This window comes from Aphelocoma coerulescens, chromosome 10, assembly GCF_041296385.1.
Source record: "Aphelocoma coerulescens isolate FSJ_1873_10779 chromosome 10, UR_Acoe_1.0, whole genome shotgun sequence".
NCBI classification, from domain to species: Eukaryota; Metazoa; Chordata; class Aves; order Passeriformes; family Corvidae; genus Aphelocoma; species Aphelocoma coerulescens.
Window position 1 is genome coordinate 7,201,781 of NC_091024.1, and position 23,406 is coordinate 7,225,186.

The window sequence follows — 23,406 nt, forward strand, 5'->3', positions numbered from 1 at the left end:
TTTCTCTTAAAAATAAAACTTGGAGTGTTTTTTTTGTGGGGTGTTGGCTTTTAACTCTTTGTAAACCAGTATGAGAGACACAGGCTGCGGATGAGATAGATTGGTACTTTATGAAACAATAGAGAGAAACTGACTTCACTGGAGTAACAGCAATTCGGGTGCAGAACTTTAAAAGAAAACTGAGGAATTACGTGCAAATTTGATTTTGCAATTAAAACGGCAATGTAGAAACTTAAAAGCTTGAGAAAAACAAAGCTCGGTCATGCCAAGTCTGCAGTTTAAAGTTGGCAAAATACTACTAGTTGTGATTTAGACGACACTACAAAAAGAAAAGAGTTACTTAAATACGAATTACACGATAAGGGAACGGATGAGTTTGTGTCTGACGTGGAAAGCTTTTAAAAAACATTTACTAGGTGTCAGGTTTGTTTTTAGTATTCAGTTTATAGGTTTTTCGGAGACCTCGCAGTTACTTCTCTTTACGAAACATTTTAATAGTTGTTTCGGTGTTCTGATAATTTAGAAGTTGTATAACACCTATTGCAAGACTTTCTAAAAATGCAAGTTTAAATGTAGTGTCTGACGTTTGTTTTGGGTTGGCTCGCATTCAGCAATTACCAATTTACGGGTAAAATTATAATTCTAACTGTATGAAAAGTCTCTGTAGCAGAGCAAGAGGTAAATACTAAGAACTTCAGTTTTAATTGGAGGTTGTGTATAGCCATATCTGCTGGATTTTAAAGGTGTAAGCTTGTGCAAGGTTATAAAACCCTGTGCAGGTTTTAAATACTGCAGTTGGAGGTAAATCTACATTTTTCGGTACTTCCTCTGAAAATTGGAATCTGTCATTGCAACAATTGAAGTTAGCCCTTTTTTTTGGAAATAGAAATACAAGTTTCAGCAACCATTGGACTTCTGTCACCTTTATGCAAAGGTTTTGGTGTCTTTATTTTAGATTTGGATTATGGTGGTTTTATAACCCCAGCAACAGTTCTGCAGTGTAGACCAGGTTCTGGCATACACACTTTGCCCTAAAGAAAGTTCTAGCTTTAGGTGGGTGTCTGCTGGATTTCTCTTAAGTATATTAGAGGATAATTTTTTTGATAGTTTTGACTGGTTTCTTTCAACAGCTGAAAATAAAATAGCAGGTAATTGTCCAGATAATAAATCGCTTGTAATTCATAATGTGTTTTATTCAATAGTTTTGTGGTGGTTTTTTGTATTTAAGGTGTAGGGGTTTGAATTTATATATCTTTTAATCCAGCATTAAAATGTTTTTTAAAATTGTGTATTTACAGAATGATTCCACACTTCTAGCATATGAAGTAGTGGTGGTGATACTTACAACTGCTTAAAATAAAATGTTATGGCTTTTCACAAAAGGCAAGAAAAGTTGGCTAGAGGTGGTGCAAATATGGTGTTCTTTGTGCTAAAAGAGCGTAGTTTGAGATCTGATTAAAGGTTAAAGAAGCTGAAGGCTTTAATGCTGTATTCTGAAGGGGAAAAAAAGATGTTTTTTTGGGAGATGAAGTAACTTAGGACTTAAAATTCAGAGAAGCTGATGACAGAAGCCATTTTAAAATAACCTTGCTATCAGTAGAGGTTTTATTTAATTTTGCATAGCCTACTTCTAAAGACATTAATGTGGAAAAAAAAGCAAAAGGGCTGAGGGATATTGTGTGATAAATTACTCAGTAAAAAAAAAATCTTAAATTGGCATTTTAGCTTTAAGTCTTTCAAAATTAAAGTAATGGGAGACAGAAGACCAGATTACAGTTAGTTGTGAAAAACACAGATCATGCATGTTGTATGTCAGTCACTCATCTCCAGTGGGTTTTTCTTCAGCCAGGAATGTACAGCCACCCATACTTTTATTTTTAGAGTTCAGTTCGAAAGATTCAGTTACTGCTATCATAAGTTTTTCCCGACTTAATAATTACCTAGCGATCGATAAATTTCAGGCATATGACTTACTCTGCTTTTCTGAAGCAAAATACTAAAAATTTCCATACTTTGTTTTTTCAGGTAGAATTTTGTGAACAAAACCGTACTTCCTGACTGGCTTCCAGAGGATTCGTTCATGCCTTATTTTTCTTAGGTAAGAATGGTTATACCTTGTGTTAGTATGCTCCTTTTCTTGTTATTTTTTTTAAACTGGAATTTGCCTTTTTGCTACTGTGCAGGTGGGAAGAAAAAAAGTACCATTTTAATATGGAGGGGACACATTTTATAAATTGTCTGGACTTCTAGAAAGCTTTTCTTTACAGTTAGAGGTAGACTGTCTTCAAATAATGTCATGTTTATGTGCTGCATGGGCATAAATTTTAGTTTACTGAGGCTATTTAATAAGTGGATTGTTTATTTTTTATAATATACGGGTACAGATATATACACATTGTATTTGCTGGAAAAGGACAGTATTTGCATATAAACTGAAGTTCTGTATGTCCTGTTTCACCAGTGAAAACCTGCATTAAGCTTTGAAAATGGTTTAGGTTTGGTACTTAATGAGTTTGTAGCATTAATGTTTGGCGGTATTGTGGAATATGTATATGAAATAGTAACCCGACACTTCAGGGATTTGTAGAAGAGGAGATTTTTGGGGCCTGTTTGTTGTTTTTGGGCACCCGGAGGCTAGTGCTTAACAACGATAGAATATTGGTTTTGTACTGTTGGTAAAACTTTAATTTATTCAAAGACATCTCCTTAGGTGTTTTCAGAAAGTTTGTCAGTCAACAATGTTAGGACTTTGCTCTCTGTACCTTGTTTTCAGACAAACCTGGTTTTGTTGTTTTTTTTTTCCTTCAAAGGCTCTTACTGGATATTGTTCTTCCAAAGATTCAGATGACTGGTTGGGCAGAAGACCTTGAGCAAAATTCTGTACTGTGCGTGCCAGGTATGTAACACTGTGTTGTGGGTTTTTGTTTGTTTTGTGGGTTTTTTTTAATTATGCTGGAAATAATTTTTTTCAAAATAAACATTAAACATTTAAGCTTCAGTGTTTTACCTTGTTGAATTTATTTTCTTTCAAGCTCAGTGCATATGGAAACTTTTAGTGTATGCATACTACAGCAATGGTATTGTCTCCTGCATCTTCGAAGACTTTTATGGTCACTCATAAGTACAACTTTTTTAACAGTCTGCAATAACCATGTTGACACGTGGTAAAGCCAAAGGATTGTCATCTCCTAAGGACATTGTCTAATCCAGCTTCAGAAATGCTTTTCCTTAGTTCAAGGTATTGGTTCATTAGCAGGGGACACTCAAAAGCTTTTCAAGTAATTGATTATACAATAAACTTAAAAATTCTGGTTTTGGTGTAAATTTTATTCTAAAAGACTAAAGTGGCACCCAGTTGTTATGAAGTATCTTGCTCTCCTCCTTGCAGCGTAAACAAAGCAGCTTTTTAATGTTTATTATTTGTTTTTACACTTAAGATTCTGCATTTAGGATCAGAGTAACATGTTGCCTTTGAGTCAGGCTTCCACCACTCTGTAAATTAAAAGTTGGGGATCCTGTTTGCCTGTCTTAACTGCTTCCTTTTTGCAGCTTCCTATGCTCATGTACTTCGGTGCATACCCAGGATGTCAAAGTGTGAGGCGTCTTCATGAAGACACATGTATCAGGATTCTCAAAAATACTCTTGCTGATTTGCTTTTTAAAATTACATAATTCATCATGATAACTAAAGGATAGAATTGTGAACCCCCACCTGAGTGCAGCTGTTCTTTTTGGCTTGGATGAAGCCTTCAACCTGTTCATATAAAAGAAATTGTATACAATTTTCCATAAGATTTACAAAAATGTCTCTTTGGGCTTAATAAACGTTTATCTGCAGTGAGTCACTGCTGATGTGCAAGGTAGAGTTCAAATTATATTTATAGAGATTGGACATGTGCCACCATCATGGATGTCCTGCAGCAAACACAGCTAACAAGCAAGGTGATATGTCAGTATGTTCCTGCAACTTCATCGTATAACTGGCTGATGGGAAGTGTGAGAACTAGAAGTTTGTGTTAGAAATGATCTCATACCTTAAGAATGACAGGGCACATCTAAAAGCCCACGTGAATTTTCAGTTTACAGGGTCAAAAATCACAGATACTGCACAGTCTATTACGATAAAGGCAAGACCAGCCCGAGTCACACAAAATTCTGGTAATAGTGATGAGATCGAACCCGTCAGACTCAACTTACATTCCTAATACTAAATTCTGAAATGTTTGAATCTGCAGTTTCTAATTGACCTGCTCTTAAAAAAAAGTAGAAAAATAAAAATTAAAAAATACAGTGCTCAAGAGCAGATCTTGGCTGACCTGGGCATTTTATGATAACTATGAAATTGAGCACTTTGATCATAACAGTCTTGCATCTTTCCGGTATTGTGCTAAATAGACATGACAATAAAAGCAGCTTTAACTGTCCATTTTGTGAACTCTTTGGAGCTGCCTTTTCTTGCAAGAACAACTTGTTTTCATCTAACAAATGGTGGATTCACCTTTAGGTTAAGTAGACCTCAGTGGGTTAGAAGTGCACTCCTGGGACTTGAGGGAAGTTCCAAGTTCATGGCTACGCTACATCGTGCCCATGAGGATCGAGGGTGGTCAGGAGAATGTCTCAGGTTGAATCCTAACCTTTTCAGTAGAGGAAGCTGTTCCTCTGTGGGGATACAAACCTATATTAAGTATTCTCATAGAATTGATTTTTGTAGCATTGACAGCGTACATGGAAGAACATTGGTGTGGTGATACACATCATCTTTGCCAAAATACTTGGTTAATTAAATAATAAATACAAGAGAAAATGTGATATCAGGTGATAGCTTGTGGGTGGCTGACGTCTCCTCTTACTGTAGAAGGAGATGCACTGTGTGAGGGCTAATGGCAATCTTTGGGGGAAGGAACCATGGACCTATGAGGCCAGGCATGTTTTGTGTGGTGTAGGCTGTACTGTACCTCAAGTGTCTGTAATTTTAAAACAAAAAGAAGCCACAGCTATTAGCATGCCTTGAAAAAGTAAATTTATGTTTATTTTTAAATAGGGGATGGATTTTTTTTTTTTAATCACCCAGGCTACAACACGGCAAATAGTCTGAGTAAAAGATTTTGACATCAGATACAGGAAATAGAGTTGTTAACATGAAAGGTTAATTTTTTTCAGCCAAGACTTTTATTTCCAAGCTCTGGTTTCTGGCTTGTGGCATAAACTTGTAGCATTGGTGATTTGTTCTGCAGTTTGAGTGAATGTGTTTTGGATGTTAAAATTAAGAACTTGAAATACAGTGCTATATTCTATAATAATGGGAAAATAACTCATGTGAATGAAATGTAATACATTATCAACATCCTGGTGCTTTTTTTACAAAAGTCATTGTTTGGTTCATCCACTCACTCCAAGAAGAGAAGTGTCACTACTGCTACGTGATACCACTGTGCCAAATGTAAGATTCTTTTGCACAAGTGTGCTGAGGTCAGAGAACACAGCTCCGCTGGAGTCTTTGTAACACTGTCATTAGGGGAAGATGCTTTGTGGTGACAGCCATATTAAATACCCTCATTAAAGTTTGTGTCAAACTACCATAGCTGTGTGCTTGCTCTAGAACTAAAGGAAACAAAAACTAACTTGAAAGCAATGATGGATGTGCAGCTGTGCCGTGAATTACTGAAAACGGCTGAGGGCTGTAAATTGAGAATCTTCCAATCATTAACTTCACCTGTCTTCATCTATTAGGCTGTAGTTTCTAAGTGGCCTTTTTTGAGTGAGATGATTCAAAGGGCCTAAGTAACTGATTCATTCCCTGATTCATTTTTCATGCCTTGGATGACTGGTGCATGCCTCATGGATGATCAGAGTCCAGCAGCCATGTTGTGTTTCTTCTGAAATGGTGGATGAGCACTTCACAGAAGTTCTGTGCTTCTATTTAATAGCAGCTGCTCGTGCACATTCAAATACATTTTAAAATATCATAAATAATATTTTTAAACCTCTAAATTTCGCATTCATTAGGATATTCTACATACTTCTGCTGGTCTACTGCTATATTTTTTTGTCATTTCCTTTTTTAAAGGCTTTTTCCATAATAATAGTTTCAAATAAATTACATCAACAAAGAAATTACAAACCTGTTCATCCCATATTTCTTTCTACACATCTGAGTAGCTATCAGATGGAAGAGAAGAGGTTTAGAGGATTGCACAGTATGTTGTCACTGGATAGGTTCATTAATTTTTATGTATTTGAGGCTATTATTTCAATATAAGTAGATTCTGAGAGATCACAAAAGAAGTGGTTTTGCTTGTACATGTCAGGAGGATAAACTTGAGTGGCTCATTTCATTTAGTTGAAATTTACAGTAAAAAGAGAATTCATTAGTTGTTTTAGAATTTTGGGTCTTACTTTAATCTTGCTACCTTTGCTTGAGGTAACTGATTAAAAAGTTACTGATACAGATTGCCAATAGGCATTTTCAAAGTCAGATTTTCACATTTGGACCTTGCCCATGCATGAGTAACCTTGAGATAAAGTAGATAATTTGCTCCAAATAAATGTTTTATGTAACTGCCCTACATCCAGCTGATACTTCCTGTCAATAAAAAGAGCATTTTATTTCCTATTGTGAAGGGCAAGTCAGTTTGCTTAAGCGTACTTCCACTTGATGCCTGATTGATCTTCTTCAAAAATTTCGAAGAACTTTTTTCTAATGTTGTTTCTCAATGCATTTGTGTATAGGACTGGATCTGAATTTCTTGGGTTGTTGCAGGTTCTTTAATAACAGGTTCCATAGGGGTACTTAAATTTTTTTTATAAAAATAACTTTTGTAGCACATGCTGTGACCTGGGAATGCTTGGGATTTTTTCTGAATTTTCGTATGAGGAATTTTGTAATAAAAGCTAGTGCTTGGTCTTCTAGACCTTAAGGTCTAGATCTCTTTTATTTTTAAATTTATTTTAATTCAAGTGTTTTAATATCCCATTTTTCCTACAGATGTGTTGAGGAATTGATGTACTCACTGTAAGCAAAATAGCTGCTTTTGGTTGAAGCACTGGTAAGTTGTTATTCCTAATAACATTTACTTTTTAGCTTTAAAAAACCCCCAGCAGCCACACATGGCTATAATGTTTAAGTGGCTGAAGGTTTTGGCTGAGTACATTCAGAAGTTAATTAGTGTGTGGCCATGTGTGCATGTGTGTTTTAGAAAAGCTTAGTTAAGAGGACCCCAGGATCATTCCTGCTGGGCTCTTAGGAAATGAGCAATACTTGGATAGTGCTCTCTCCCTGTCTGGCTGCAGAACAGCTTTCAGATCTGATTGTAGTTCTGGGGGCTTCTGTGATTTGACTCCAGATTTCACTGAGAACTTCTACATCACAGTTTTGCTTGTTCAGAAGGGTTTTTGGTATGCAGATGTCTGTCTCTAGAGACGTACTACACACAATTTGGATAACAAATGGTGTGGAAAGTATAGCAGGAAGAACGTGCCCTACAAGCATCTTGTGTTGTCCTTATGCTTCTGTCAGGATCAGTGAGAGCCTTTGAGCAGACAGTTACTGTCTCCTGTTCTACAGTCGTTCTTTTTCTGTTCTTCATTCATAAAGCTCTGGCTTTGCACAAAACGATAAATGCTAGTACAGTTTCCTGTATTTTTTTAAAATTAAACTGCTAGCTGATAGACTTGAAATCATTCCTCATATAGTCAAAACATAAAATTGGCAGGCTTGAGTAGATAAATTAATTCAGTTCTATACTGGATGAATATAGGGACAATTTTTTCCCATTTCCTTAACTAAAAGGAATTTGGTCTTGACCTTTTGTTGTCTCTGGCACATTTTGTGACTTTCTTGGGAGTTGCCTGTGGAAAGACACAAGTCCTTTTGTCTTCCTGTCTGCTTAAAATTCAGACTCCTTGATTGTGCATATTTAATTAGGGCATCCATTGCATTTTGTGTACATGGATTAACTTTTTTTTGTGGGAAGCTCTATTCCTGTAGCACTGTGCTTTGGAATATATGCTTTTCTTTAAGAGACAGTTTCTTGGAGCCACTTCTTTCAGTCTCATGTGCTACCTGATTGAGCAAGGCCTTCCTTAAGCTTCAGATAGCTTGGGAAAATGTTGTTCCAAGATGCAAATCCACTCATTTTAGTGGCTAGATGACAGTGAATTTTAGCTGTCCTGTGGCTGTGTTTGTTAGCAGAGCACTCCAGCAGCCACTGTCTTCTGCACTGCCTCAGGTGCTGGGAGAGAAGCTGGTTTTGTACTCCAAAGTCCTGTGCTTCTCATCCGCTCCATGGTGTGGAGACTAATGTAGAGCTCTTCTGAAAGGGAAAAGGAATATGTGGGGGTAAGGTGCAAACCTTGCGAGGCTGTGTTACTCTGGCCTCCTGCTGCTTCTGGGTCCTTTTCATTTTGGACCAATTTTATCACTTGAGTTTTCAGTCCTGAAGCAAAAGAAGTAGCAAAATAGTTCATGGACTTTGAGGAATTAAGTTTTTAATGTGTGTAGATGAGCTCAGTTTTGATAAGTGTTTAATCTTTGTGAAGTTCTATTGCTTTGTTCTTTCAGAAGTCTTAAGCTGTTTTTCCCGCTGTAGGTGTGTGTAGAGCAGCCTATTTCTTGATATGTTTCTTCTCTAGCTATTCCTCAAAACTCTTCCTATACTATCCACTGATGTCTTCCTAGCCCAAATCACCTGCTAGAATCTCTAAACACATGACTCATGTTCCATTTTAATATTAATCTCCATGTGATTCCTACATCTTTATATATACATTCTTGTTTTTTCATTGGGTTGTAAATTAGCTATTGTCAGATCTGGCTTCTTGAGTAGAACTTTGGCTTTTCAGTTACATACCGAGTAATTCTTCTGTCCTTTTCTGGTTTACAGCCCTTACCTAAAGGAAGGGGTCAATGTGAAACCCTTAATTGACTTAATTGAAACTGTTGTCTACAAAAGAAGTTGCTTCAAAAAGCAGTTGTGAAAGCATTCAGATGGGTGGATCTTGATTGCATTCTCTGGTTAACATGGTGTTTAGTTGAAGCACTGATTTTTATTTTTAATTCTTTTTTTTAAGAAGAAGGAAAATACTTGAAAACACCAGGAGCTTTGTTAAAGTTGGCAAACTTTGCTTAATGCAATAAAATTTATTATTTAAAAACAGTACCCACAAAAGAGTGCATGTGTGAATAAAGTCAAGTCTTATTTGGAATTAACCTTGAAATCTAACAAACCTGGCAAATAGCCTTTCTTACCTAAAAATACCCAAACCTACATGAGTTGTGCTTTTGCTGCTCTGCTTAAGGAACATCTATTGGTGGTAAAAGCAGACTTAGAGCTGTCGAGAGCACTTAGTTCCTGCTAAAGACTGTACAGAATAACATAATGGACTTAGCTGCCAATAAAGGACACCTCTGTTCTTTCCTTCAGTGTAAAAGTTACCAGGGATGTCTTTGAGAATAAAACCTTGCTTTAATGAACTTTGAAGTGTAGAACTTGAGGTTTGGTTTGCTCAGAACCTCATTCTGTCCATTCAGCTCCCTCTGTTGGAGTGAATTCCCTTTCCCAAGTAGGTCACCTCAGTTGAAAGTTTAAGCCTCAGATTTCATTCTGGAAAAGTTTGTAAATGTGTTGGTGTCTTATGCATGGGTGTTGTACGTGTTCAGCTTCAGTCTCACACTTCAAGGAATGCAGGGTTTCGATGCCCCTGAAATGGCTGAAGCCATGGGTTTGGCCATGAGGGTTGTCTTACTTCTGTGATCTTTTAATGTAGCAACAAATAATTGCAAAAAAAGTTGAAGAGAAAAACTTTGTAAACTCAGATGTTTTGTAATTGTTGTCTTGAATCTTTAGGCAGGTTGGGAATGGATGGCAAGGAGTGTCAATGTATTACCAGTGGTTTGAAGGAAACTTTGTCAGTACTGCATGACTACCCAGGTCCCTGATTTATCGTGATCAAAATGCAGTGCTTGGAAACAAAACCAGTTACTAGTAGATGATAGAAGCTTGAAAAATGGGTGGATGCCTAATGCATTTTACAGAAGGAATGGAAGACTCATGTCATCTAGGAAAAAAAAATGGGTTTTTCAGTATCTACCTCAAGTGTAGGATCACTGCATATGTCTTCATGGAGGAGTGTATTTTTGTAACATTATTGAAATTTCTTAGTAAAATATGCCTTAATTCATAAGTAAACAAGTGCTGTGAAAGCTTTTAAAGCAAATGTAGATTTCACAAGTGTAGAGGCTGCTATTATTATTTTAGCCATTCCTGTGGCAGCTTTTTGATGTATAATAACTTGGAGAACAAGAACGTGTTCTTAATTATAATACCTCATCAGTTCTGTTTACTGCTAATTATTTTACAAGGTTTAGAGAAGAGTTTAAGATGAACATCATGGGGTTACTTGCAAAGTTTTTGGTCCAACCCAACGTAGGTGAACCCAGTAGGGAAATTTGTCCTGAAATTGCTTTTGGCAGGTCCTGTGAGTGTCTAAGGCAGAGGGCTGAACCAACTGGAAAGAGCCTTTTAGGGGTGACTAATATGTAACTAAATTACCTTTTTTAGAGGTGGGGAAAGTTGATGCCAGTAATTGGATTTCTGTATGTTAAGCTTATTGAAAATAACTACAGATTATTTTAATGGTCTTATTTATGGGTTTCCACTGTACTCATGTTAGTACTTCTGAGTGTTTGATTGTGACAATAATGGACAACTTTGTGGTGGTCATTTTTTTCATGTTTTGATGCCTCGGTCAAGGCATTAATTTGAAAAAATACTCAAAATATTAATTCAAGTGCCTAAATATATTTGAAATTAGGTTAGTGAGAACTAGAAAAAAACCCAAACCAAACCCAAAGCAACCCTCAAACCAGCTTAGTGTGAGAGAAAAATACCTTTCAAAACATTTAGTACCTTATCTTAACTGAGGATGAGTTGAATGCTAGAAACAAAGCATTTCTTTAAACTTGAAAGTTCAGTTTCTGAAAACTGAATGTCCTGGGGTTGAATATTCCTGCAGCTACACACATTTCACAGTGGAAAGTGAATTACCAGATCCCTTATCCCACTTTGATGTGCAATACATTGTATTTAAAACAAGGGAGTCTATAGAACAGCATAAAACAGGACTCATGGGTACTTGAGAAAGTCAGACTGGGGCTTGTTGCACTGCTTCCAGTGCTCTTTGCTTTGCTGTAACTGGTTATTTTGAGATGAGACTGGGGAGACTGGGATTCTGAGGCAGAGACCACTAGATGGCCCCACTAGATTTTGCTGGGCTGTGGGTAATTTCTGCATCTTTTGTCAGAATCTGCCCAGGATTATCAGGGAGCAGACTGGTGGTGAAGTTGGCTTTCTGACTAAAATGAGGTTAAACCTATACACATGCAAAGGAAAGAATTGATGTTGGAGTGCTGATACTCAAAATCAGGAACGCATTTTAAAACCCTTTTTGCATGTCAGCCCTACAGTCAGCATTGATTTCAAAATAATGTTCTTAACACTTCATAACTTCCTGTAGTTAAGTTTTGCATGTGAGGAGGAGTAGGGGTTTTCTTGAAGTAAATTGAACTTATATTTCTTGGAAGAAGATAGGAGGATGGGAACATTGGGTTTGTATTTATCCATGTGGATGTTGTTTGCTCAGTTTGGTTTGTCACTCACTTGTGGGCTTGGTTGCTGTTACATGATGAGCATGGTTGGAGCATGGAACAGGAGCCTTGCTAAAGGCAGCTAGTGTGACATGTGACCATTTTCATCTGATTTCTGATGTGTCCTTTCCCACCAGTAACTAAACCAGTCATTCCATTTGCTTGTGTGTTTGCTGTTGCACTCTGCACCTTTCATGAGCTGGAAAACTGGGTTAAGATGGTGGAATGTCTTGTCTCCAGTCACCATCTGTCTATAAGAAACCAGTTTTCATTGATTTTGATGGATCTCTGTCTTCGAAGGAAGGAGCTTCAATAGTATTTAAAAATTTTGACTTGTTACAAGAACCTTGGTCTTCTACTAAGCAGTGTCTGCTTCAGAGGATGGGCCAGTGCAATGAAAATGGTTGCAAGAGCAAATTTCTTAGATTTCCCGCCCCAGATTTCTGTAGTAGTTTAACACTCTGAAGAAATTTCAAATGGAATTCATGGATCCTGAAAGGGTTCTTGGACTTCTAATAATTTCTCCTGGGTTTTTTTATAGTTTTGGTTAAACTTTCTGTGTTTGATTCTTGAAGTGATTGTTTGACATTGTTTCTGATAAAAGTAGATATTGTGGACTGTGTAACATGGAATGAAGCATGAGTTACATGTTTAAATTATCTTCAAGGTACAGTAGTTGAATGTCTTAGTTTAAAGCTATGATGTGTATTCCAACAGCATCTTTCTTCTAATTTTTCATAAAGAATCCATTCAGATGAAGAGTGTCAAAAGGAGTCTACGAATGAGACACCAAGATGGCAGTTCCACTGGGGATTGAGAGGTTGAGGAAATGGACTAATGCATGAGTGCTGGGATGTCTGTCCAAGAAAAGGATGTTAAAACGTGGACTCTCATGTTATTAAACCAGAGAAGATCTGGGTTGTGATCATCCTCTCAAAATGGACTTTGCATTTATATTAATCAGTGACTATCCAATGATGGATCTGTTTGAGGACTGGGTGGCAAAACTTTCCTTTTGGGTTGTGTTTGCATGACAGGCAAATTAATTTGGTAAAAGATCTGTTGCTACCCCTTTTGAGAAAATGTAATTTTTTCAAGTGACTTTAAATAAAAGGTTTTGGTTTATTTCACACTTTGTGTTTGTCCTTTCTGGCTGATTTTTTTTTTTTTATTGTGTTGATATTGAAGTGGGTTACATTTTTGGTTGCTATTAAACTGAGAAATACTTTAGCTGAGTACTGAAGGCAAGGTAAAATTTTGTGCTATACTTGATTTCAAATGTGGTTTTCATTCACAAATTATGTTCACTTTGCCATGACTTCCAATGAATTTGTATTTGCTGGCTTGTTCATTCAGGTGCTTAATATGAGGGGTTTTCAGTACTTGGCCTATTGTCAGGACACTGCTGCTGAACTTTGTGAAGTTATTTTAAGATGGAATTGATACCAGTTGAAGGCTGAGAAAATATCACAATAAAGGAGTACTCAAATGTTTTGTGTAACTTTTTTAGGTATGTTCTTGGGTTGTGTGTGGGTACAGAAACTTTTCAACAGATTTCCTGGACTACAGACTTCCTGAACAGTCTCTTTGGTCTTAAAAATTGTTTTGTGCGAGTGTCCAATTTGCTTCACTGCTCTTGCGTACATGTAGCCTTAGTGTCGTGATACCGTGCCATGTGTTTGGTGAGAAAAAACTGAGTTGTTTTTGATGCTACTACAGATTACATGTTAACCTTTGCAAATGAATTTTAAAATTATTCTGCTGTTCGAAGTCATGATTGCCTTACAGGTTTCTAGTGGATCTGATCATTTAATTGTAGCCATTTCTTCTCCATATTTTTCACCTGAAACTCAAAGTTGTCTTTTGTGCTGGAGGGCCAAGATGATAAACCTGGTGCTGAGATAACCTTGATATTATCTTTGAAAACCCAGGCAAAATCCTGTTCATTGTCTGTGTTTAGCCATTTGCCTTGCTCAGACTTCTTTGGAAATACCCATTTTTGCCATGATGAGTTGCTCATACCTGTTCCATCCAGCCATTTTAATGGTACACGCTTGCTCCAGTTTGGTTTTGCCATGTGTTTTTATGGTGGAGTTGGATGCTGGGACCAACCTGAAGGGTTTCTCATTCAGATGAGTGGATTTTCCTTTGTGTTACCCAAAAATGCTTGGAATGGTCTTGCATTGTGGTTTTTTAGTTCTTGCAGTTGAGGTGCAAGGAGTCTTCTGTGAATAATTGGTAAAGTGGAATTTTTTTAAATGGCTTGTGGCATTGGAGAGTTCCTTGTGAAACCCCTGTGGAAAGAGGATAGGTGGTTGTAGGAGATGAATGGCAGGTCTGTGAAGGAATTAAAGGAGGACTATGTTGGTTCTACTGGTTGAATGGTTTTGAGTTGTTGGGATGCTGTGCCATGGATGTTCCCATAGAACCCCAAAGTAGCCCATTGCCTGTTTGTCCTCTGGTGGTCCCCCAGTGGCTGATGGCTCTGTCTTGTTGTGATGCTTATGAATATGCAAGATGTCCTTGTGCTTTAAGGAGTTGGTGTTGCTCGTGGAAGACAACTGGTAGTCAGAATCAAGCGGTCAGGGGCTGCTTGGATCACCTCCATTCCCTTGGTGATACATCTTCCCAATTCCAGGATGTTGTGTTTGGAGGTGTCCATTGTTGATTTGCAGTTCTGCAGCTTGGTTACTGTGCAGCTTTAAAGTTAATTTGTTGTGTTAAAAATCTGTTAATGACCATGAATGGGTTAAGAAAGTGCATTAGAAATAAGCAATTTGATGGTGTTGGACTGACTTGACCATAGTGCCTTGGCATAGCTGGTAGAAATGGTGTGGCTGTTGGATTGGAGTTGTTGGGGGAAACCACCAGGGAGGCGCTGTGGAGCTGGAGGGCAATCTCGGCTCTGTGGGGTTGGTTTGGGAGTGGGGGATGCTGCTGTCCCCCCCTGCCAGTGCCAGCACTGGGGGGCAGAGGGAACAGCTGTTGTCTGGGGATTCTGCCACCGAACTGGGGGGAAGCTAAGCTGCCCCTTGGGTGGGGTGACCCCCAGAGTGGGCTGTTGCTGCCTACATGGCAGTGAGCTCCAGTTCCATGCCTTCAAAATGGCTTGTAACAGCACCACTTCCTGTCCAGGGAGGAAGTAATTTTAGCCCAGGCACTGAAATATTTAGCAAATCTTTAAAACAAAAGGCACAAATTCCATTTCTTTCTGGCTTCCAAAGGGTGCCTGAGCCACATGGGGTTAAGGTGCCCCTTGAGCTGGGGTAGTTGGAAGGAGCCAGGGCTGTGGGGTAGCAGGCACCCTTTAGGTGGAGGCTCTCTCTTTTTTTGGTAGAAATGAAGGGGTGGGTCTATGGTACATCACCTGAGTTGTGGGGTAAATGTAGAGAGTGTCAATCAAAGGCAGAGCTCAGAGCTGGGAAGGAGCTCTAGATGGCGGCTGTGCCTTAGAGAGAGCGCGCTCAGCTCCGTGCCTTCCCCAACACTTTACGCAACTTTCCCTAACTTTCGGGCAGCCTCAGGGGGCCCCCACAGCCCCTTGCCTCTCCTAGGCACTAATCGGGGGCCGAGCGGACCTTTTTCGGGCAGAAAAGCAGCTTTTGAGGGCTCCTTTTTCGTGCCTTGCTGGAAAGAAGAAGCCGTGGAGAGAGCCCAGGTCGTTGTTTTTCCAGCTTAGAAGCCATGGCGTACCTCCATTTTTGTGCGCTCTCCTAATGAGCTTTTTCCCCCGGACATTTTTGTACTAATTACCGCTTCTTTTGCTTTATCGGCAGCATATTTTTGGGATTAGAATATATATTTTTTTTTCATTTTCTGAAATTTGTATTTTATCGGTATAATTCTAAATATTTTGGATCTAATGTTTTTCCACTACCCGAAACTAATATCGACTTGGTCCTGGCGGCGGTGCATGGATCAGGTAGGTGAGCAATTAATAATAATAATTTTTAGATTTCTGCCGTTTTGAGTACTTTGATTTTCGACCGATTTGTGCTGTATTGGGATGACGCAATAAGATACAGAGATTATTTGCATCCAGTGTTACTTTGGGAAAGTTTGCAGGATGCTCCTCTCCTGTGTTTATTCTCGGATTTTTCTTGTAAAAATGATTATTTGTTTTAAATCTCCGGTTTGCCGTGTTGATCAGTGTTGTGTATTGTTATAACAATATCATTGCAGCGTCAGGACTTTGTTCCTGATAATGAAAGCCAGTGAAACGAACTGGGACCTTACCTTTCTTTCAACTTTTGACAGTAAATACCTGGGCACAGGACTTCAAAGCAAACAGACACCCCTGACCCCCTTTTAATATTTAAGAATAAAAAGATGATGAGAAATAAGGACAAAAGCCAAGGAGAGGAGGGTTCAGTCCACAGCAATGCATCGAGGTATGACCTATCAACTTTCTTTTTTTTTTTTTTTTGTAAAACCTGTGAATACCCTGTTTACTTTGACAGCCTTGGGTTACTGTCAGTGCTTAATAGAAAACATTTTACTGATTTTGCTTCCTTTTTAAGGAATGACCTTGAGATTGTTAGCATGCCACACCCTAATTTTTTTTGGTAGCAATTTCTGAAAGTTGTGTTGTGACTTAAGGGCCCATGTCCTAGGCAAAAGGTACTGTACCTTTATTCAGGGCAGCCCTTGCCCCTGTATGATGTTTTTCCAGCTTTTGAATTTCAGTTTTTAGGTTTTTTGTGCTGTGAAAAATGACCTTGTCGGTTTAGCCATTGCTGCATTGCACCATTTTACATACAAGGCAAATTTTTCTTTGAAGAATCTCAGAAGTCTAAACTTTAACTGAGGGCCATACAGAAGCCTGGTGTAGTAGTAAATTATAGTAAATAGGCACAAGAAAAAGTTACATGAATGAAAAAAAGCTTATTTTGAAATATAAACTGGAAAGTGCCTGTGTGTCGGATACCTCTTACTTCAGATTTTATTTTAGCTTGTAGAACTTTGATTCTGTTGAGGTATTTTAGAATATTTTTATACAATTTAACGAGACTTTGTCCTCCTGGTGATGGCATTTTGTATTATAAAATATACCCTGGGACTGCTCACAAGAGGCACCAAATGCTTTGCTTGTTTTGTTTAATGTATTTTTGCTCAGAGTATTTTTATTTACTTTTGTCGAGTAATGAGATTCTTTACAGATTTTTATAAACTTAACCTTGATGTGGGAAAAGTGTGAAATACTGAAAATGTTTGTTTGCTGGGAATGCAGAAGTGCAATTACCAAATCGCTCATTTTGTATTTAAAGGGTCGCCTCCTCCAAAAATTGGAAATTAAATTATATGCATTTTTGTTTTCTAGTTTGTAAATATTATTGAGTTTTGCATTTTGTTAATTTTAATTGAATCTTGGTCTGTTTCTTTTTCTCTGGTGTTGTCTTCCTGCATTTTAAATCAACCTTAATAAAAAAGAACTCTGAACTGTCTGTTGTATCACATGTGCTCTATGTGATGTTCAGGTGTTTGAACAGTATTCTTGATGTCCAGTATTTAACCTTCCTTAAGCACACGAACTTGAAATAGTGTGGGAATATATATATATTATCAAGTTACTGTAACCTTCTGTTATAAACTTGGATGCTGTTCTGGGTGTATTAAAATTGCAGTCAAATTTTAAATTCTAAAATGGATATAGGTAAGTTTGTTTAATTTGAAATTAGTATTAACTAAATTAGCCTCAGGGATATTTGAAGCATTACATGTAGCACTTCAACAGAGCTTTTCTAATAATGCCGTTTAAAAACACATCAGATATTCATATTGTGCTTTCTTTATTGTAAATGCTGCATGCAAAATATTGTGGGAAAAGTCACCATTTATAAAAATTACTTATTATTCGGCTTACATAAATTTTTATGCTTTTTTAAAGTGGAGATTATCAACAAGAGCAGCAACAGACATAATTTGTTGAGGAAATTTAAAGTATTTTATCAGTGTTGGAAAGGAATAGGAGCTAAAATCTGAGCTATGTAGCAGGAGTCCCACAGGGGGTTTTGTCCTTAGGGGTATGAGATTTGCATAGTGTCTTGTGTGCTTTTGGGATTTTCATTGAAAGGTTATTTATCATAATTGATCCATTTACATTTAACACCTGTTGTGTGAAGTTACCCTTCTCCCCCTTCACATCTTTTTTTTTTTTTTTCTCAAAATAAACCTGCTGTGTGTGACACCAACACACCTGAAGTGTGGGAGCAATCGAGCACAGGATATTTGCAAGTGAACCCTGTTGAGCTTATTTGTGAGCTGTGAGTCAGCTCAATGTCATAAAATGGGCTTTACTTCCTGAGGCTGACCTGAAGTAGGGGAAATGATTTCTAGGAAGTAAAGCCACCACTTTGCTGTATTGTAACCCAGAAATGCACCGGTGTCTGCACTTCACGTGCTGATGAGGCCAGCTTGGCATCCATGGAAGTATTTGAACATGGAAGTTGCACAGTCCTGTTGGGAGCCCTGGGTGGTGGAAGAGGTGGATATGGCTGGTGCCATTCATGTGGGCTGGAGAAAGGTGTTGGAGTGGAAGAAAATACAGTTCTTGCACACCACTGTAGTGCCCTGAGGAATTGACTCCCACCTTTCCACTTCTAAGGAAATACAAAGGCCTGTGCTGAGTAAACAAAAACACAGAGAATTGTCCCGAAGCAGATGATTTTTCTTGGGGAGAGAGATGGTGTTAACTCTTTACAGTTTGTAAGCTGAGCATTGTACTCCTGCCTTTCTAGGTGCCCAGCAACACCTGTCCTTTGTGCTTTGACAGTAAATCCAACTTGGAGCTGAGTGATTTCATGCAACTTTCCCCAACGGGGGAAAAGTTGCTCTGGGTCTGCTGCAGTTCCTGCTGACCCCCACCTGTGTGCCTGGGATTTGCATAAATAATTGAACACAATCTGCTGTGTTTTCTAGCATCCTCTGTGCTGCACGTCTGAAGGGCAGGTAGTGTGAAGGTACATCCATGGTCGGCCCTCATGGGAAGTGTGGAGGCCGGAGGCAGGCTGGGGCCTCCTTAAAGCCCAGGAGTGAGTTTTGCAGGGATAGCAAGTAACAGGCATAGGTTACGTAGTTTTCTTTTCCCTTGGCCCGTATCTGTTGCATTTGCTCTCCCACCTCTGAAATACCCGGCGTGGGAACGGTTTGAGCTCCAGACCCTGCAAGGCTGGACAAGCGCTGTGTCTATATCCAGCTCTGGGCTTCTCTAGCATTAAAACATCTTTTTTGGGGGGGGAAAAATAGGTTGCGGTCGGTTAGCTCCCAGGCCGTTTTCTGTGCCGAGCTGGAGCTCCGAGGTCTGAAATGGCGTGTTTTTGCTGAGCAGCCACCTCCCAGCGCAGGGCTTTGCACAGCACAACACCCTCGCCTGACGTGGCAGCCATTTTATGGAGATGTCGGTCCACACGAACCAGCATTTGGCGGAGGGGGGGAGGGGAGGGAAGCGATCGCGTTAAGCGCAAGCTGCCCCCCTTGTGTGGCGCCGGGAGCGGGGGGCAGCCCGTTGTCGTTGGGGCAGCGGTGGGGCCGGCTCGGGCGGGCTGCGGCGGCCGGCGCTGTCACAAAATGGCTGTTCTTTGTGCCGCACTGCTCGGGCGCCGCGGGAAGCGGCTGCGGGGTTCAAAGGCCGCCCTGCGCCGGCCGCGCCGCCATTGGCTGCGCGCGCCGCGCGGGCCCCCGGGAGCGGCAGCGGGATCGGGATCAGCGCGCCGGGAGCGGGCGGCTGCCGCTGCCTCCCCCCGCTTCCGCTCATCTGCCGGGCGTGGGCTTGCAGTGCTTTCATTTTAAGGGGTTTTCATTTTAATAGTGCAAGCTATTTTGAGAAGCGACTTGAAAAGAAGCAGGGCTATTTTTGCTGCGGATTTTTTTCCCCCTTTTTTTTTTTTTTAACTTCAAAAGGAATTGTAGAATGCCATAGTATTCCTGGAACATCTGTCTTTTTGTCTTTTTTTTTTTTTTTTTTTTTTTTTTTTTTGCATAGAGGTACAGCTTTCAGTATCCTTAAATCACCAAAACTCACTGTTTGCTTTCAGTGTGCATTTTGCAACTGATTTTCTTTCAGCCGAGTAGAAACACTGAACACATTTATTAAAATGTTAAATTGTGGGTTTCACGTTTTTATCCAGTTGACGGGTTACTTTTTAGCTGTTGTGTCCATGTGCATGTGCCGAGGCTTTCAGTTTCATTTGCACCGCTGCATTCTTCAACAAGGACTTCCCCCCCCCCTCTCTTTTTAAGCTTTAACCCTTTGTGAAACTGTCCGGAGCCTTTTTTGAAAGGGAAAAATGTTTGATCAGTGCAGGACACAAAAGGAATAATGTGCAAGGAATTCATATGAATCATGATGTAATCTCTGTGCAGCACAAAGGAGATTGTTCTTGTTTTGCTTTGTTACTTCTGTTTCACATTACCCTCGTGAAGGAAGTGTCTCATCTAATTACGCATGCACAATCCTGAGGCTTTCAACTCCTCTGTTCCCTGTTTTGTGATTGCTGCCAGAGATGGATACAGTATATACAGTGCTATAAAAAGGGCTCACAAACTGCAAGAAGCTACATTTAGCTGGAATTCATTGTCTTCTGGATTGTTCTTTTTTTAGTTAAACATCTTAAGCTAATTAACCAAATTTTATAGATTCTCTAAAATGCATGACTTTTACTGAATAAAAATTGAGAAATGGGAATAAAGAGCTCACCTGGGTAATTCTGTAACCCTGTTTCTGTGGCACAGCCTGCGCTGGGGCAGGGGCGTTGCCATGGCTGAGTGCACGTGTGTGCAGGCGTGTTCCCAGCTCAGTGAGTGCCTTCAGCCAAAGGAAGGTGACGTGGCTCAGATCGCAGATTAGAGCCTGTTCCCCTTTCTGTTTCACCTGCCACACACTGAGGGTAACAGTTGCCCTTATCTGCACCTTCCCCCACTTCCTCCGGTGCTGGAGACGACAGCTCGGTGGTGGCATTTCTGAGAACGCGGATCCCGGCTGTGCCTCAGGAGCAGCGCTGGGGCTGCCATAACCACAATTGTGCCTTCAAACAAACACTTCCACTGGTAGCTTTGACAGGGCTCAGAAGGAGGGCCAGCAAGGCATTGGTGTTTCATTTTAATCTCTCCAATCTGGTACAGGGATAAACCAGTTCCCGTCTTTGTTTTCATGTTTCACCCCTCAGAAAGTTGCTCATACCGTTAGCAGGTTACTGAGCTGCCAAACTTGTCTCTGATGAATTTTTATACTGGCACATCTCTTAATTCAGGCTTATCAGTGCTGGTTTGGAGGAGCAGGTGAGGGTACCGGTGGCAGATGCAGACTGGCCATGAGGTGAAGTACCTGAGACTGCAAGCAGGAGTGTAGGGACTGAAGCTTCTCATGCCATGGACTGGCTGCTTTTGAACTCAAGACAGCCAAAGTAAACCTTCTTTGGGTGGGTTTGGCAGCTTATGCTGAAGTTGCATCTCCATATGACCTGGTGGTGTGTGTATCCACTGTATCTTGTTTCGTGTTGCACACAGCATGAAGGACCCAGCAGGAATTGCAATGTTAAATTAGGCTGCTAAATTCTGGAGGTGGAAAAGGCTTCTAAATCTCTACTTGCCCCTAGCTGCAATCCAGCTCAAAAAGGAACTGGTAATGGCTGGAGAAAGCTGCTGTTCTGCTTTATCTCTCTTCTCCTTCACGGAAAATAAATACAAACAGCACAGCGCTGGGGGAGGGGATGGCCTGGATTACCATAATTAGATAGAAGCAGCCTTCTAGCAAAGGTTTTGCTGCTCTACTGCCATGGTATCTGACATCAATCTTTCTGGTGTGCTTTTATTAAAAGATGCGTGCTGAAATGCCATGTGAGGATGCTCTTTCGGTAGGTGCTGGTGTGTGTGTAAAGCCCACCTTCACATCCTGTAAAGGAACCTTGAAATGAAAGGAAAAAAGCCCAGAGGAAGTTTACCCCTAGTGACTTGCAGTGAAGCTTTTGTAAGTTTGTCGCACTGTTAATGCCTCATTTTCTTAGAGGGATTATTTTTTGGATATTATGAGCCAAATGTTGCTGTGTCTTTCTAAATGCACAGCAGCTCATTTTACATTACAGCTTGTGCAGCACTGCTGCTAAATTCTAATTTTCAGTCTCCACCTTGCTTTATATTTACCTGTGGGCTGAAATAACCTATTCTGTATTACATGTGATTTTCTGGCCTTGACTAATAGGGGTTAAAAATTAAAAAGTTTTTAACAGTGATCTCAGACTCCTTTCTGGTGTTGTGCTGGAAGTGCTGGCATGGCGTTTAATCCTGGCGTGGCTCAGTGCAGTGTGTCTGCCAAGCTCCACAGACGGGATAGGATGCTGAACACTTCATTGCTCACCAACCTTTACCCCAGCTATGAACAAGTGTGTTGCAATGTCAAGAATCCACTGACTCCAGAACACCCGACTCCTTAGGAAAAAGCTGTGTTGTAACTATGTTTCTTGCAAGTGTTATTGTTGGGTATAGATGACTTAATAGAATTGCTAATATGTTAATTATAGGAGTCGTTTGCATCTCTCTCATGGGGAGGAATCTCTGTGCTTCACTACAGAGTTGTCACCAGCTGAGATTTGAATGCCATGTGCTGTCTATAAAACTTAGGCTTGGTGATGAGCCTTAAATCTCTTGGTTAAAAACAACTTTTAAGAGTCACTTGGAATAACCTCCTCAGGCCAGATCAGGCTTCCTTTTTCTGAACTGCAGGTCACCTGGAACCAGAAGGGAATTTCTGCACCATCATGTTCCTCTTAATGGGATTTGGGTCCTAATTTCCATATACACTGCATGTCTTTAATCTGAGTGGTTTTAAAGGAAGTTTGCCAAATGTTAAGGGAGAAAAAGCATCCACCTTTTCTGTACTAATTGTGTGTGCACGTTCCAGCCCTCCTCATGCATCCACATGTCCTTTGCCAGTGGGGATGCACCTGTGTGGAAATCCCCTTTGTGCTGCCACTGAGCTTCAGCTCAGCTGTCCCCGGTGGGACACAGCACAACGGTGGCTGGAACAGCGGAGGGCACAGGGACAGCCCTGCCCGCTGTCTGAGGAAGATGTGCACCCCCGGACTCCTTCTCCTCTCGTTGCCTGGGGCTGGAGGAGCTGGGAGCTGCCAGGAGCCAGCGGGTCCTCCCGCTGAAGTGGGATGTGGAGCCCGGAAACGCTTCACTGCCTCCCGGGGAGGGAGAGACGGGGCCCTTTCAAACCATGAGAACTGCAATTGTTCTCCCCTTTCTGTGCAGGGAAAGGGAAGGATGCTGCCTTGGAGATTATCAATGGTGCTCCTTAATCAAGCAGACAGGTTTTGACTCCTTTTGTCCCTCTGCTGTTTTTTTTTTTTTTTTTTTCTCTTTTCCCACTGAACATCCCAAGAATTTTCACCCTCTGGCTTAAAGATCAGAGAGTGAGAGAGCCAGCTCTCCCCATCATGAATGGATTGCTCCTTTTGCTTGCTTATGCAAGCACGACATAGTGTCTTTGTAGTGGAGAAAAAAACCCCACCAGCTTTTGGAAAGTCTTTATCATTCAGGATAGCCCAATGTGCTTGGCTGAGCTGCAGCAGAGGGTGAGGGATATATTTAGCTCTGCCTTTGGCATTTGGGAGTCCTGTGCTGGGGTAAGTAGAAGTGGCCAGAGTAGGCTGGGAAGCCTCACAGCCCAGTTCAGGTGGATATTTTGGATAGATACCTGCTGGGTGCATAATCCATCAGATGGTACAGCAGCACCATGGCCTGGCTGTGCCTACTGCTGTGTA

The 23,406-nt window shown here is 40.2% G+C and overlaps 1 protein-coding gene across 6 annotated transcripts in view; it reads left to right on the forward strand.

Moving 5' to 3' along the window:
* The window catches only part of CHD2 (chromodomain helicase DNA binding protein 2), an 86,175-nt gene that overhangs the window by 15,186 nt on the left and 47,583 nt on the right, over positions 1-23,406 (forward strand). For 2 of the 6 annotated variants that reach the window (XM_069026262.1, XM_069026263.1), the window contains 4 exons: positions 2,026-2,098; positions 2,811-2,896; positions 6,986-7,046; positions 12,388-16,035. In XM_069026262.1, coding sequence (XP_068882363.1) covers positions 15,974-16,035 — 62 coding nt within the window. In that variant the 5' untranslated portion in view covers positions 2,026-2,098; positions 2,811-2,896; positions 6,986-7,046; positions 12,388-15,973. Of the gene's footprint in view, positions 1-2,025; positions 2,099-2,810; positions 2,897-6,985; positions 7,047-12,361; positions 16,036-23,406 lie in introns of all 6 variants that reach the window. The other 4 variants (XM_069026261.1, XM_069026260.1, XM_069026264.1 and 1 more) reach the window with 4 other exon arrangements.